The sequence below is a fragment of the Strix uralensis genome, chromosome 5 (genome assembly GCF_047716275.1).
Source record: "Strix uralensis isolate ZFMK-TIS-50842 chromosome 5, bStrUra1, whole genome shotgun sequence".
NCBI lineage: Eukaryota > Metazoa > Chordata > Aves > Strigiformes > Strigidae > Strix > Strix uralensis.
Genome location: NC_133976.1, coordinates 49,747,255 through 49,764,091, shown reverse-complemented (window position 1 = coordinate 49,764,091; position 16,837 = coordinate 49,747,255). Strand labels below are relative to the sequence as shown.

Sequence of the window (16,837 nt, the reverse complement as noted above, 5' to 3'; positions counted from 1 at the left end):
CTTTCTTCTAGCAGCTTTCTCATATCAATTTACAAGTTGAAAATGGAATAAAAAGAATTAAAAGTTTGTCCTGTGGCTAATGTAAGTAACATGAAGCTTGGTGCAAATAACATTACTTTAAGTGTTTTTACAGTTCTTAGAGTTGTTCACTAGTGAGCTGAGCTTAAACTAACATCTAATCTTGAAGTCTTCAGTGGTGATAATTTTAAATTTCAGAGATGGTCAGCAATTAAGTTACTGGTCATGAATGAAAAGCTCTTTGTAGGAGACTTGATACGTTGACTTTTTTTTTTTTAACTCCCAGTGAATCTTAGTAAAGGTCAGTGAATCTTAAACCAGATTTGAGCTTTCCTCATCTCCTGTTAGGAGAGAAACCTGCAGGAGAAATAACACAGAGTTTAGTTGTTACTGCTCAGTGCTGAACTGCACAGATTTTGTGTGGCTTCTAATCCCTGCCCCTTCCGCTTCTTCCTGAGCTTATCCCATCACAGTGCAATGCAGTTCTGCAAACAGCTGTCTGGGAAGATATTCTAAGCTGTGAAGAGGGATACTGGGTTAAATCAGTATTCAAATGTTCAAAATAACAGCTTATTCAGTTATTCTTTTGTGGAGATGGGAGACTATTCAGCAGAAAATAACTTTAGTGAGGAAAATTCACAGCCTTTTTGTCTTTGCAGGCACTAAAGGAATGATGCTTCATGAACTAATCTGAACGAAACTTCATGAAGCTCTGCTTTGAGCAAGAGTTTGCATTAGATGACTTCCTGAGTCCCCTTCCAACCTGAATTATCCTGTGATCCTATTTTTAAACTGTCTTCAATGGGTATCTGTTAAACTTTGCTTATGCCTTCTAATATTTGTGTTTTATACTGCAAGCCAGACATGCTTAGCCACTTCAGAGTAACAGTGTGTAATTCTTAGGAAAGCCCACAGATTTTAACATGATCTGCAGAAAACTTTGCTTCAGACCTGTAGAAAGCAGCCACTCCTCAAGGAATAAGAGGATTTCTCATTCTGTTATTTGGGTCTTACAAATCTTTCAGGTGTATAAAGAATAAAAATTGTGGCTATTTCCAAGAAAAATGAAAAGCTGACTTATTTGCAGATTTGTGTGGTTTCACTGCCCTGCTCTTTACTCAGGACTCTTGCAAGAACTTGCTCCTTTTTCTCAAAGCTACTGTGGAGTTTTTTTCCTGGTTTTATGTGTTTAAGATCAGTTTCTGAAAAAGAAAATTCTCTTGAAGGCATATAAAGTTAACAAAATCTCTATCATTGCTCTAACTGATCAAGAATAAAAAGCACTGAAAAATATTATTTCAGTCTATAATTTAAATGGAATTGAGAAGCTGACTTTTCTCCTTAGTTCATAGAGTGGTGGTATTACAGGCTTTTATCTAACTGGGCAAAGTATCAGTGAAATTAAATACAACATCAGTTCTGCTGTTACATACAAATGCTCCCCCTTTTGCCTAGTGTAACAGAATATTTCTGTAACTCTTGGAGAACTTAGTGTTATATCAGATTTTTAATCTCTTTTTACTGGTTCTCAGATAATTGTATATAAAACTTTAAATGCTAATATAGAAAGCCTGACATTACAAAACTGCCATTCTGTTCTTAAAAAAGATGTAATAGGAAAAAGCTTCTGTCAAATATTCCACATGTACGCTGTATAGTAAAACTAGCTGGCTGGCTGACCAAATGTTAAAGTAATGGGAGATGATTCAAATAGAAATTTGACGTTGTAACTACTGAAAAAATAGCTGGGTTTCTGCAAAACAGTTGTCATAGCCTCTTTTTTTTTTTTTTTAATAAAAAACACATTGCTTTTGAAACTAAAACATTTAAAATAAGTAGGTTTAGAAGATGTGGGGGAGTGCTTATACCACTAAATCTTAATATGCTGCATTCTGGCTCTCTATCTTAAAGGTGCAGAAATCATTTGAATTTTCTTCTGTAGTATACTGCAGCATGTTTCATTTCAAAGGTATTAATGTTTCAATAAAAGATGAACTAAATCCTCCAGCAAGAGGTTAAAGTATTCTGAACTGCCATTTTTAAAGAGCCTGGGATAGCAGGGATCCCCAGCCCTTCTGCAGGCATGTCAATACTTGAATACAATTGTTACAGCTTTAAATTTAACTGATTCTTTTTCAGAAGGGCCACAAACTGTCCAAGTCTGAATATCAACTAAATGATCATGTGTCAGCTTGATACCAGTGAACATGATCAGCATTTTATATGTTTGAATGAAGAAGTGCTACAGGTTTTTTGATCACTGGATGAGGAGTGTAAGCTGATAAAATACCACTTGAGAATACTACTTTACATCAGCTTTCTTCATTACTGTCCCTGAAAGCAATCAGCACAACCAATAGACCCCTCAGTGTTTGTTTTCCAAAGTCATGCTTGATCTCTGACAATCATTGACAAAAAGACTGAAATGCTGAAACCTATTCCCGCATGCTATCATAAACCCAGCCTGAAATGTTGCACTTAGAATCAATCCAAGTTCAACAGTTAAGCCATAGATAGTTATTTCCAAACTGACTGCATTTGGGATATTGCCAAATACAAGACAACTGCTCCTGTGGCTTTTTTGCCTTGTTTCAGTCTTGCAAGGTGTTTTGCTGATCAGGGATATCAATTAAACTCAGACACCAGAGTGAAAAGAGCAGGCGTATTTTACTAGAAATAACTAAATAATGTAACAGAATAATACAGAAAACATACAGTAAGAAAAGACAGAACAGTGCACTTAAACAAATAGGAAAATACAGGGTCATGCATCAAATCATTACTACTTGAGAGAGAGAGAGAATAGTGATTAAGAAAGATACATCACCACTTGCATACGTTACCATCATCCAGATCCGCAGTCGCTGGGGAGCCCTGGTTACAGTGAGGATTTGGAGAGCCTGTCCCGGCAAGTGGGAAATCCTACGCGGTGCGTCCACCCGTAGGTGAGGCTTCCAAAGTCGCTGTGAGCCGGTCCAGCCTTATATGCTAAAAATCGGCAGGCCAGAATAGCTGGCACCTTTGTTTTGAGCGGAAATATCTGGTTTAAATTTCACATTAGGTTCCCCCCAGAGCCTGGCCAGGGCTCAAGGAAGAAACTAAGGGAATTTCTCTGCTTATCTGATCGGATTATGCGCAAGGTCTCACATCAGGCCTCCAGGACAGGCACCTGCCTCCATGACTCTGTTACTCTATTCATATACAAAGGAAGGGAAAGATACATTCATCATAGCTACATCCTGCATGCATATTTCATTAGGGATTACATACTGAATTAACAGTTTTGGTTCAGGGCCTGTTGCTCAGGCTTCAACACTTCCACCTTTTACATCAGACTAGGTGGTTTGTTATAACCTAGTACAATACCTACTAGCACAATGGTTATCAGTTATAAAATATACAGGACTCATCTATAGGTCAACTCTGGCTTGGGCCTGTTGTCCGAGCCTTAGCACTTCACAAGGCTTGATGGTTGTACTGTAACCTAGAAATCAGATCTTTAAGGAAACTCCATGGAGAAATACATTTAACCACTAACCACTCTAATAAAATTATACAGCTCAAGAAGTTTGCTTTAGAGGGGGAAGAGTAATGTTATGAAATAAAAGGGCTTAGCCATTTCAAATAATGGAATTTGAGGGGGAAGTGATATTTTGCTGTTAAGGCTTGTTGCTGCTGCTACTCTACAATCTCCAGTCTTTTGAACCACCTTTGACTCGTCAAGGAGTCTCTCCTGGTGCTAAGGATCTCTTTTGCTATCTCACTGGAAAGCATGGACAAGTTGTGGCCTGTTAAATATCTATACAGTCAGCCTTGTCTGTTCAGCAACTTTTGCTGAAGAATGTACCTGTTCCGAGCAAACTGCTCTGCCCGATTGCAGGGGGCTGCGATGGGGTTGGAGCCGAGCCTTTCACACAGCAGGATTGTAGTCCATGATGCTGGCTCAGGTTACCTCCTCTGCTTCACTCCTCTCTTCCTGTGGTGTCCCCTCAGTTGTGCCATTTCAACAGCTTCTGTGACAGCGTGGTGAACCACACCGGAACCACTTCTGGGTAAACTGCTGCTGCAAGCTGATTCTTGTTGGATACTATCAGCTGCATGGGCTGCTCTCTGGACAGTGAAACTCAAGCAGAAAGGTGCTCCCCTCTGTGGCTCCTAGTGCCCCAGTAATTAGAGGTGGAGGAAGCAACAGGGAAAATACTGTGGATGAAGGAAATTAAATGGGAGTTGAAAGGGAAGAGTAGAAAGAAAAGCATGAGCAGTGAGGAGGCAAGGGAAGCAAAGCAGGATAACAGGAGAGAGAGGAGCAAAAAGTTGAAAAGTGTGTATCTAAAAGGAGGCTCCTCCAGCTTGAGGCACTAATGTTAGGAGTGTTACAAACCATGTCCATCAGTTCATACTTATACTTGAGCATTTCAGTCATCTTTACTTCTTGTTTTAGTTTGGAGGAGAACCTACTATGATCTGTGCTGTGAATCTGAATACCAAAATTTGACAACCACTATGGATCATTTTACGATTTCACATAAGTGATGATAGGTTGGAGGGAGTGTAACAAGACTAGAATACCAAATGTTCAAAATAAACTGATGTAAGAAATTTAATCTAGTGCTTTTTATTTAAAATACCAAATTTAAATGTGGCTAACATAATTAAGTGGTGTGTCACAGTAAAATATGTCTATCTGCAAGTTAAGGATAAATTCTCTTAACCTAGAGTGAAAGTAGCCAGCAAAGAATTTCTAAGTAAGAATTAGTGCAAAAAAATGCAAGCGGTGCACAGAGTAAATTCTGTGCGATCATCTCTAACAGGCTGCCTTGTGATCATTTTAGCATGAATTTAATATTTTGTCTCCACGGGAGACATTGTGTGGGTGGAGATGCTTGTTAGGTGGCAGCCTCACAGCATGCTGAAGGAAAACGACCTGGGTTAGTTCTGAACGGGCAGAAGCCATCAGAGCGTGCTTCCCGTGCAATTCCTCCATCTGCAAAAGCTGCAGTGCCCAGATATCCCTTCTAACTTTGAAAGGGAAGGTGCTTTGACTTCTGTTTCCTTTTCTGTAGTGCTCAGGGATTACAGCGATGCCGATGTGCTGCACATCTTGTCTGCTATGAGTCCCTATTGACCCTCCCCACAGCTGGGACCAGTCTCTATAGTAGCTGTATGCTGCCACTGTAAAACACCCTGCAGAATCCCAACTGGACTGTGATGGAGATTCTGGGTGTAGTGTGTCCATATGCAACAGCCTTGCGATTAGTGTGCAAAATGATAAAAACATGTAATGTGTTGTGATCTAACAGAATGCTATGGGGAACCTGAGCAGGGTTCTCGCAAACTTGTTTTTACAAGAAAACTAGAAGCATTCTTCTCTGCTCCATTTTGTGATATTAAGCAGATGCCACAGTCTGCTTCTCTCCACTGTACAGGGGTTGTTCAGCCATTCACAGAATCACAGAATCATTCAGGTTGGAAAAGACCCTTGGGATCATCGAGTCCAACCATCAGCCCTACTCTACAAAGTTCTCCCCTACACCATATCCCCCAACATCTCATCTAAACGACCCTTAAACACATCCAGGGATGGTGACTCCACCACCTCCCTGGGCAGCCTATTCCACTCTCTGACCACTCTTTCTGTGAAAAATTTTTTCCTAATGTCCAGTCTGAACCTCCCCTGTTGCAGTTTAAAGCCATTCCCTCTTGTTCTGTCACTAATTCCCTGTGAGAAGAGACCAGCACCAACCTCTCTACAGTGTCCTTTCAGGTAGTTGTAGAGAGTGATGAGGTCTCCCCTCAGCCTTCTCTTCCTCAAACTAAACAGTCCCAGCTCCTTCAATCGCTCCTCATAGGATTTATTCTCCAGGCCCTTCACCAGCTTCATTGCCCTCCTCTGCACTCGCTCCAGCACCTCAATATCTCTCTCGTATTGAGGTGCCCAAAACTGGACACAATACTCCAGATGTGGCCTCACCAGTGCAGAGTACAGGGGGACTATCACCTCCCTGCTTCTGCTGGTCACACTATTTCTAATACAAGCCAGGATGCCGTTGGCTTTCTTGGCCACCTGGGCACACTGCTGGCTCATGTTCAGCTGCTTGTCAATTAGAACCCCCAGATCCTTCTCTTCCAGACAGCTCTCCAGCCACACCTCCCCAAGCCTGTAGCCATGCATGGGGTTGTTGTGGCCCAAGTGCAGGACCTGGCACTTGGCCTTGTTGAAACTCATCCTGTTGACATTGGCCCATCGATCCAATCTATCCAAGTCTCTCTGTAGAGCCTCCCTACCCTCATGCAGATCGACATTCCTGCTTAACTTGGTGTCATCTGCAAATTTATTGATAATACACTCTATGACCTTATCAAGATCATCAATAAAGATGTTGAAAAGAAGTGGTCCCAACACCCAGCCCTGAGGAACACCACTTGTGACTGGCCACCAGCTGGATTTATCTCTATTGACCACCCCTCTCTGGGACCGTCCATCCAGCCAGTGATTGATCCAGCAGACCGTTCACTCATCCAGGCCATGGGCAGCCAGTTTTTCTATGAGAATCCTATGGGAACTGTGTCATCCCTCTCTGTAACAAAACCAGTCATTATGCTGAGATCAGCATAAAATTTCATAACATCAGGCCCCCTGCAAGAAGTCTTAAAGCAAGCTGACACACATCCAGCTAGGTGTGTATACAGCCTTCCTGCAGGAAAAGAAAGGGAAATTTTAAAAAGGTGTGGAGTGGGGAAGTTGCAGTTTGGACTTTCTACCCCCAAAATGACCCACTATACTTGCATGCCTCATCAGTGGAATTGGGCCCATTGGTTAGATTTTTATCATTTCATAAGCAGCATTTGACAAAATGTAACTACAGCACTTACTCTTTGAATCAGACCAGTATCTAGCTGTCTCATTTATGGTAGCAGCTTTTATAAGTGATGCAGGCACGCAAACAGAACAGTGTATTTAGTAATAAAACTTCTAAGAGTCTGAAACTACTAGTAATGCCTTTATCTTTCTGTGTGGAATATTGAAGAGAAAATCTAAATGGCAGCAGCAGGAAGCATCTGTGGTACTCTGTCATGTTGTGGGTTTGACAACTGTCATGCTGGAAAGCTCTTCCTGCCCAAGCAGCCAGTGCTGCAACAGCAAAAAAAACAACCCAAAAAACCCCCACCTACAGATGCAGGCTTTCCATCTCCAGACAAAGAAGTCCCTACCCTGCTCTGGTATAGCAATGATGAATGCAGATCAATCAGCATTTAGGGTTGCCTATGAAGCGGCAAAAATGTTATCTGTAAGGTTTTCTCTCTCATGTGACCCACTCTTCTCCGTAACAACCCTGAATCTGAAGTATCTGCCACTGCTAGTCAGAAACACCTTGCCTTACTTATGTCCCTCTGGAAACTAAACTAAGGGAAGAGTGGAATCAAGTTCTCCTAATTCTTTTTAGTGTACTAACAAAAATCTAGTTAATCCCTGGTAAAATAAACTGATGGTTCAGGCCTTAGATACATGCCACAAAGGGGCAGCAGAGGAGAGAGCAATGACATTTCTAATTCAGTGCCCAAGTCATGTCTGGACCAGTCATGAGATATAGAGTCAAGGATCCTTTTTAGAGGACACGTGAGTGGTGTGGAGCTGGGAGACTAGCATTATGACTTTGCTAAACAAATGCATATAGCACAGCTCTGTGCTCAGCACCCGAAGTCTCTGATGGGTCAGACCCTGGCCTTCAGCAAGCACTTAGCAGAAGAAACTAATGCCACAGATAAAACATGGTATGTGCACCAGGCTGTGCAGTTGAAGACCGTCCGTGCTCCACAGAGTGCGCTCCTCTGCTTCCTTCTCCATCTCTCTGGATACCATGTTCCCTCTCCTTTGCCACTATAGACAGACTTGTTCAACTGGAAGTCATAGTGGAGGACCCAGAAGATCAACTGGCCCACTCACCTCCACTTGTGATTTTTTAACAGCTACATACTCCCTTCCTCCACTTGCAGCTGCAGGTCTTCAGCCACCATTAGGTTCCTTGTTTTCCAACCACAGTGGCATATTGGTTTTTCCTCACTTGTTTCTGTAATAACATTTGTTATCATTCCTCATACTTTGTACCTGGCAGTTCTAGTCATTGATTTCAAGCACTTGCTTAAGTTTTTCTGTGGTACCTTCACCATTCATTCATATTTCATACATTTATGTGTGTTTTCCCCTAGTCCTCCTTTAGTAAGTGCAGACAAGCAAGCTTATGAAAGACAGAAAGTAAGGTAATTTCTATTTCCTCCCCCCATCAGCAGCAGAAAAAGTAAATTAGCATATGAATCATGATGGTTGTTGTTACTGGTTGAGCATGAGGTAGCAGCTGTATGCCGCTGAAACTAGGAAAATTAATTGTCTACAGGTATAGTTTGACAACTTTTCTAAGACAATGTATTGACTAAATACTGCCAGAAGGAGCAGACCCACACTCAGCAGCGAGCTCCAACCACTTGATGTGTGCCAGCTACCATTGATCTGATCCTGAGAAGAATCAATTCAATGCACTAAACGGGCAGAACACTAAAGCAACAATAAATAAGCAACCACCACACTACTATTCATGTTAGTCTAGCTTTCTAAACCACTTTACTCCTAGGTCAGATGTCCTCTAATGCCAACATGAAAAGAAGGAGTGATGATGCCCCTTTTGACACAGCTAACCACTAGATTAATTTATGTCTGCTTTGGTACTACAACTAAGTATAAATATGGTACAGGGATGCAAGACAATTCAAAATTAACACAGCAACTTGATTTTAGAAGCACCTGAAATGAGCTAGTCTTAAACTAGCATATTTAGACATACTGTCAATGCACAATCCTTGACAAACCTTGCTGATACTGGGCTGCCCGTTAAGCTTCAGCCTGAGCTAGAAGACACTTAAACCAAATTTAGAATTTATCAACATAGAATTTATCAACATAAGCAAGAGGTATTTAAAAAAACCCTTGAGTTCTGTCTCAGACCTAAACCACACTGTGAATCCAGGTACTGCCTAAATACCTATATACCTCTTGCTATAAACCACCATATCCAAGGCAATGCAAGAAGCACAGAAACAGCCATTCCCTTGTTCTTCCATATGACTCTGATACCACCAAAAAAATCCCCGACAAATAGCTAGTGGAAAACAAAAGCTACAGACATACTCAAATACAATACTACTGGTGTGAATTTAACCAGCTAAGATGACAGAAGTGACTACTTCTTTCTTAAACTTAACATAAAGTACAATAAGAAATGGGGTCTGAACAAAGCTTGACACAAAACCTTGGCCCAATCTGGGATAATATCAGGATTACTGAACAGAAAATGTCATTATCCAAGTGGGACTGTGTTATGCTCATTTACAGGTAATTTTAGCAAGTGGCATTCCTTAAAAAACAACTCTGATAACTCTGAATTTTATTTCTACATAATTTTAGGAGGGTAAGTATTCCCTGGAGGCACACTAGTAATTCCTTGGAGCCCTGAAATCAGAATTAGGAGTCAGATTTTAATTCCGTTTCTGATTTTGCTATAATCCTTCATAAAATTAGCGTATTTGGAGTGCATATTTTCAACAGCAGTCTTCTAATAGCCTTTGCCACTGTGTGTGCTTCTACAGAAATGTGAATGCAAGCAACATCCTACCTGTAGAACAACTAATAGAACTAGAAAAATACTTCACAATCTGAATAAAAAGCACCACATAAATGTATCTGATTATTTTTGGTATGATATGCACATCTTGCAATTTTTCATTCAATCCCACTAGTTCCCCAAAGCCTCATAGTAACATCTATGCATCCCTTTCTGTTTTGTTCCCTCAAGTACAGAAAAAAAAACATTCTTGTCTTCGGTCTTCAATGGCGTATCAACTACCCAACCTCATTGATGTACTCGGGATTATTAAACAGTCTTCAGTTCACGTTTCTGTCTCATATCATGTTTGTCTATCTATGTACAAAGGAAAATCTGTGTATTTTTCTGAGTGTTTCTAACAGTTTTCTGGGTTCCTGAAATATGCTAATCAGTGTAATTGGAGGTGGTAAAAACAGGTGCTTCTGTGCATTTTCTGTTTAAAGCTAATGCAAGTAGTAATTTTCCTTTTGAAAAGCTGAGTCAAGCATGATATGTTAGGGTTTTATCATGCCTTATATTTTCTGTAGATTCAGTTTAATGGTTGAAAACCTCACCCATACAGTTTTAATGTAGTTTGGTTTAAAACAAACCACTTGAACTTATAAAATACCTACTAATATGAATTCTTCTATGTGCAAATAGCAAATTCCTTGTTAACACCCAGCAAACAGATCTACTGCCACCTTTTATTCACAAATTTGTCAGCTAAGCCAGAATTTAGTTTCACAGTTTAGACTTCAATAAAAGCTACGTTTTTTTCTAAAATTAAGTAAGCTCCGATATCAAGAGGTCATTTTTCTAATTGTTTATTTTAGTTTCTCTTTGTCCTGTTTATTCCATTCCCTAGCTCATTCTCCTTGTCAGATTCTTTAGGTGAAGTGTTGCCTTGTGATACATACCTAACCAGATACTTCATGAAGCTCAGTATCTCCATACAACAGTTCACTGTTCATCAATTTCATCAATTCAGTCTTGCAGTTAATATCCACATTACACTAGATGATGCTGTTGTTAAGCAGTACGAAATGGAAGATATTGTATAAACACCATTCTACAGGACACCTGCTGAAGCATTAATATATTTGTTCTAACCTTTGCTACATTGTACTAAATTCTTCCAAACTTATTCTAACACTCATGAAGCTGGTGAGACACATGAATAGTTCTTGATTTTAAACACACATTACCAAACAATTTGTTGAAGTAGCACGATTCCAACACATTGAATTTTGCAATGTGACAGTTTCTCAGGTATTGTATACAATGGCAAAGAGACATCATACCACGTATCTATTTAGAAAAGAACTGCTTAGTTTTAGAAAGGCTAGATACAAGCACACTGAAATAAAAATATATTTACCAACATACCCATGTTACTGGCAACACAACAAACATTACTGGTATTGATCATCCATTAAAACATTACAAAAAAAAAAAAATAAGAAAGAGAAAGATGTTCTTCAAATTTGGAATTGCATGTGGGTATCCAGAAAATTCCATAAAATCCCAGAAAATTCCATAGTCAAACCAGTCCCATTACCAGAAGATAATCAATCAGTGGCTGCAAACATTCTCAGATTCAAATAATGCACGTACGTTATAGGGAGTATGAGTTACAATCTGACACTGATTACAATCTGACATAACACTAAGAGAGGTTTACACGCAGCTCAGCATGTGCTTCAACTGCACATTACTATGTCAGTAATTTACTGTGCTGTTTGGGTACTTAGGCAGAAACATTAAGGAATTTAATACCTGTAGTCATTAGAAAGATATGTATCTTCTATACAAAAGCATCTAACTAAAAGGAACCAACAGAAAAACCCCTTGGATAACACACTCACTCTTATACAAATTCTAATGACTTTAAAACAAATTCTTTGGCAGAGTAATTGTCACTCTCAGCTTCTAATACAGATGGTTATTTGGTTTAAAGTGCTGGTTTTAAATCATACACTTTCCCTTTACACGTTTCCCTTCAGGCACTTTAAATTCTCTTATTTATCCTTCAGTACAAATACAATCTATACGCTGAACAAGGGAAAATCTCAAATATCTATCAGCTACAACAGCCCTCTGATCATCTTCGTGGCCCTTCTCTGGACCAGCTCTAACAGGTCCATCTCTTTCTTATGCTGGGGACCCCAGAGCTGAATGCAGTACTCCTGGTGGGGTCTCATGAGAGCGGAGTAGAGGGGGAGAATCACCTCCATCAACCGGCTGGGCACATTACTTTTGATGGAGCCCGGGATACGGTTGGCTTTCTGGGCTGCGAGAACACACTGCTGCATGTCCAACTTTTAATCTACAAGTATTCCCTAGTCCTCCACAGGGTGGCTCTCCGTTCATTCAGCCCCAGTCTATATCGGTACTGGGGACTGCCTTTGACCCACGTGCAGGACCTTGCACTTGGCCCTGCTGAACTTCAAGAGGTTTGCATAGGCCCACTCCTCAAGCCTGTCCAGGTCCCTCTGGATGGCATCCCTTCCCTCCAGCGTGTCAACTGCACCACACAGCTTGGTGTCATCAGCAAACTTGCTGAAGGTCTATTCAATCCCACTATGTCATTAATGAAGATATTAAAAAGTACTGGTCCCAGAACAGAGCCTTGAGGGACATCACTCATTACTGGCTTCCCTTTGGACACTGAGTCATTGACTGTAACTCTTTGGATGCAGCCATACAGCCAATTCCTTATCCATCCAATAGTCCATCCATCAAATCCATATCACTCCAATTTAGAGGCAAGAATGTTGTGGGGGACCGTATTAAATGCCTTATAGAAATTCTGGTAGATGACATCAGCTACTCGTCCCTTGACCACTGATGCAGTCACTCGATCATAGAGGCCACTAGATTAGTCAGGCATGATTTGCCCTTGGTAAAGCCATGTTGGCTGTCTCTAATTACCTCCTCATCTTCCATCCATATGCTTCGACATAACTTCCCGGAGGATCTGCTCCATGATCTTACTGGTCACAGAAGTGAGACTGACTGGTCAATAGTTCCCAGGGTCTGGGTGTGATGTTCCCTTTTCTCCAGTCACTGGGGACTTCACCTGACTGCCATGACTCTTTAAATATGATGAAGAACGGCTTAGCAACTACACCTGCCAATTCCCTCAGGACCCCGCGATGTTTCTTAGACTAAAATTAATGTCATATGTATTCCAAATACCCTTGCATTTCAAATCTATATGTACCTATGTGATATCCTTTTCTTTTCCATTTTCTTGCTGCTATTGGCAAACAGAATTTAATGGGATTTTGATATGAAAATTTCAACAAAAGCAAAAATATCCAACAGTACTCCACAAGTTACTTTACAATCTTAATACTTATTTTCATAATCATCTTGATGTAGCAGAAAAAAAGGTAGGATCAGAGGTTGGAAAGATGCCGGGGGCATAAGGTATAATGGTTCTACAACTCCAAGACAGCCTATAATTAAATCTTTGTGCCCTGAGATTACATTCTTCTCCTGCGTGTAGGTGGATGAATAACCAACACCATGCTGGCAAAGCATATCTCACACTCCCCTCTAGTGCCCACGGCGCACCACCACCTGCTTGTGTCCCCCATCTGCCAACAGCCCAAGAGCAAAGGCCTCTTGGGAGGTCTGGGAAGCTCTGCTGCTAACACAGCTGCTCTCAGTATGATCCCAAGTAATTAAAGTTGGGGTTCTCAGTTTTATTTTAAAGTGGGATTAACATTAAGATAAAAATCCTCATTTTAGATATGACAGAATTTTAGGTGGGCTAGTATATTACACTTACCCCTTGCGCACATGCATTGTGTTACCTCAATTATTATGAAACCATATGTGATCAGTGGAATTGATGTGTGTGTTGCCACATACATGCACAAAGAGTACCATGTTTGTCTATGTGTCCTTGAATTCTACACGTACTTTTACTGGGTCCTTTCCTACAGTGACCATGCAGCCTGCACAAACCTTGAGTTACAATCTTAAAGTGTTCCCCTGTATATATGATTTCTGTTTGGACATATACTACCTTATCTCACTCCCTGAGAAAAAAACTTCACAGCTGCTGAAAAAGCAGCCTACCCAGGCATGATGCTTGGAAGATATTTTCTGATGCACCATTTATCATTGTCATCACAGTGCACAACAACTTAATACAGTAGAGTTTGTTTGTATATTGCAGAACAGTTATTCGCAACCTTAAAAAGACAATGCCAACTCATAATTGTATTAAACTATTAGGAGTTACAGTAATCTTAAAATCATTCTAAAAATAAAATCTATGCATGCTAATAAGAAAAAATAATCAGCATAAAAACTATTGCCTGCCAGCTTTATAACTACAGTCATTATAGTTAATTATATGTCTGTGGCAAGGGAATACTTCACTTCCTACAAGCATTTGGGAGTCTTCAAAACACTCTCAGGTAAGGAGAAACAGCAAGGAACAGATTAACTTTGTAAGCCCTACAATTTGAGAAACTCTTCCAGCAATTTGTAGAAAGAGATGCCGCCCTCTTTCTCTCAGTAATTACAGTTGTTCCTTTGCTTTATGCCCATCACCTGGCACTTTATAATTCAGGAATTTTGTGAGCACGTACAGATTCCAGTTTATTGCTAGCACCCCAAAATGAGTAAAGGATACTGAGCTGCTGGAAGTGTAGCAGCCGTGAAGAAGGCAAAAGGAAAAAGATTCAGTACGACTGGGAACTGTCATTTAGCTCAGCTTGCAAATAAAATAACATGTGCTTCTGTCCACTGGATTTTAAGGAGCTTCCAGAACACATCTGAACCTGAGAACATAAGGTACCAGAAATACCGAGATACCATAATACACAATTATAGCAGCACAGGGGGTAGTTTCTCTCATTCAAGAGAAAAGAAAAGGAAAGGAGAACATGGAATAACTTAAGATCACACAAAGTTTGATACTAAACCTGCTTCCAGGAGGGATAGGATCTAAATGTAGCTTGGCTGTCTCCCTGCTGAGAGGTGTCATTCACAGCTGATAAACCCTAGGAGAAAGGTGATAGTTGGAAAAACAGTTGAGAAACAGCTGGAAGACTTCAATAGTGGTGAAGAGGGCAAGTGAATTTAAACTCACTGTTCCTGCAACGTGGTAGAATGTGGGACATTTAAGTCTTATCATTACCAACTTTTTTTAAGGCTACGTTTTACTTTGTGATAACTAAATCATGGGAGGTAACACAAAGGTATGGGTGAGTGAGCTGTGCAGAAAAAAAACCCAAACCAACAACAGTGACATAAAATCGTAGCTTTAGTTAGGTCCAAGTTAAAGTCAATGTGTCCTGTCCCAACACTTATTTTTTAAAAAAACTTCTTTTATGTTCTGAAGCTGTAAAGGCAATTTACCAGCCTGCAGAATCAGTGTAAGGAGTGGCTAGCAGATTTTGATGGAAACCTTCTTATGCACTTGTGATAATCCTGCTTTTTTCAGCACTTTTAAAATTATTGTCTTAAATGTGCATTTCATGGTTAAACACAATTGATTTGGAACTGTCCTATAACTGACAAATCTTACATGTTGGCCTAATTATTGACCTGATTCTGTAGATCTAAGAGTTTAATGTCAGATGAAACTCTGTAAAATGCAGACTGGATTTAAAAAAAAAAAAAAAAGGGTAATTGCAGTATAAGTTACTTCTTCATGAACACTTGCATATCGAATGACAGTTTTGCTATCACAACCCTTCCTTTTGCTAGTTGATGTCAACCCTCTTTCTACTAGCCTAGCTATTGGAGCAGTACTTTTTCCAGTGAGATTGGTTGCCCTATCTAGTTTACCATGAAGCTGCATAAACATTCACAGCACTACTAACACCAACAGTTCTGTGGGTTTTGGTTTTTTTTTTAAAAAGTGGTTGTACTTTTTTAGAGCATTAAAGGCCTGTTTAAAGACAACTCTGTATGATACAAACACGAGCCCTGACTCGGAAATCGAAAGTATTAACAGGTAAGAAACAACCAGAAAAAAGACAAAGAGGCCAAACTGCCTAAGGTGGCTTAATACCAAATCAGTCTGAGGTGTTGAACAGAGCTATCCCACATCAATTTATAAGTAGCAAAATCGACGTAACATGGGCCACATCTCCCACCAGCTGTGAAGATCTTGCTTCTTCCGTTTTGCTTTGGGCTAAGCTGAAAGAAAAGGCCTTCGAGCACAGGCAAGCGAAACCGTGCTCCACCTGTAACCAGGCCGGGGGCAGCGCCTCAGGCGCCGGGGGCTCCCCAGGCGGGACACCCACGGCGCAGCTCAGCGCGCCGCGCTGCCGCCGGGCAGAGAACCGGCCCTGCACTGCGGGGTTCCCTCACAGGTTGGTAGGAAAAACTGCGGTTTAGGGTTCGGGCTTTTTTTTTTTTTTTTTAAATAATAGTAACAACCCACAGGTGGAGCTTCCCACCTCCGGCTGCGGCGCCTCGCCTGCTCCAGCACCCACCGCACCGCGCCCACTCGGCGGTGGCTCAGCCCCTGCCAGCCGCAAGCTGCTGTGTCCCAGCCCACGGACAGATTCGGAGACAAGAGACTTCAGTTTGCCCCGGCCCGACCGAGCGGGCAGCTCCGAGCGGGCAGCTCCGCGCCGGGCCCGGCCGGGAAAACCCGGGCGCTGCTGAGGCGGCGCCGCCCGCCCGCGCTGTAGCCAGGCAACGCGCGGGGCGCGGCGCTCTGTGCCTTTAAGGGGGAGTCGAGCGCCTACTCGGCGGATAGGCTGCTCTGCGGCCCCGCCCCTCGCGGGGCGGCCACTGAGTGAGCGGATCGACAGATGCGGTGTTGGCGCCGCGGACGAACTCGGGGCTCGGCCGGTCACGCCTGGACGCGCGGGGCGTTTGACGGGCCGCCGCGCCGCGCCGCTGCGGCAGTTGCCGTTCTCGCGGCGCCCCGCCCCGCCCATGGCCTCTGCGCTGGTAAGGGCCCGGCCCCGGGCAGCCAGGGCGGCGCGTCGCGGGCAGGCGAGCTGCGGCCGCCGGCCTGCGAGCGGGCCCCGCGGCCGGCGGGCCCCGCCCGGCGCTGAGGGCTGAGCGGTAGCAGCCGGTGGGAGCGGTCAGGGTGCAGGGACCACTCGCCGCCGTGCTCCTGTCGCCTGTGGGACGTTAACAGTGCCGAGGGGTGGGGGGGCTGGCGGGGGGGCCGCCCCCGCCCGGCGGCTGACGGTGCG

At 42.2% G+C, this 16,837-nt stretch overlaps 1 protein-coding gene across 5 annotated transcripts in view; it reads left to right on the top strand.

Annotated features, from left to right (window-relative positions):
* Positions 1-16,461: 16,461 nt before the first annotated feature.
* The window catches only part of POC1B (POC1 centriolar protein B), a 72,359-nt gene continuing 71,983 nt past the window's right edge, over positions 16,462-16,837 (top strand). For 4 of the 5 annotated variants that reach the window (XM_074870716.1, XM_074870715.1, XM_074870717.1 and 1 more), the window contains exon 1: positions 16,475-16,586. In XM_074870716.1, coding sequence (XP_074726817.1) covers positions 16,572-16,586 — 15 coding nt within the window. In that variant the 5' untranslated portion in view covers positions 16,475-16,571. Of the gene's footprint in view, positions 16,587-16,837 lie in introns of all 5 variants that reach the window. The other variant, XM_074870718.1, reaches the window with a different exon arrangement.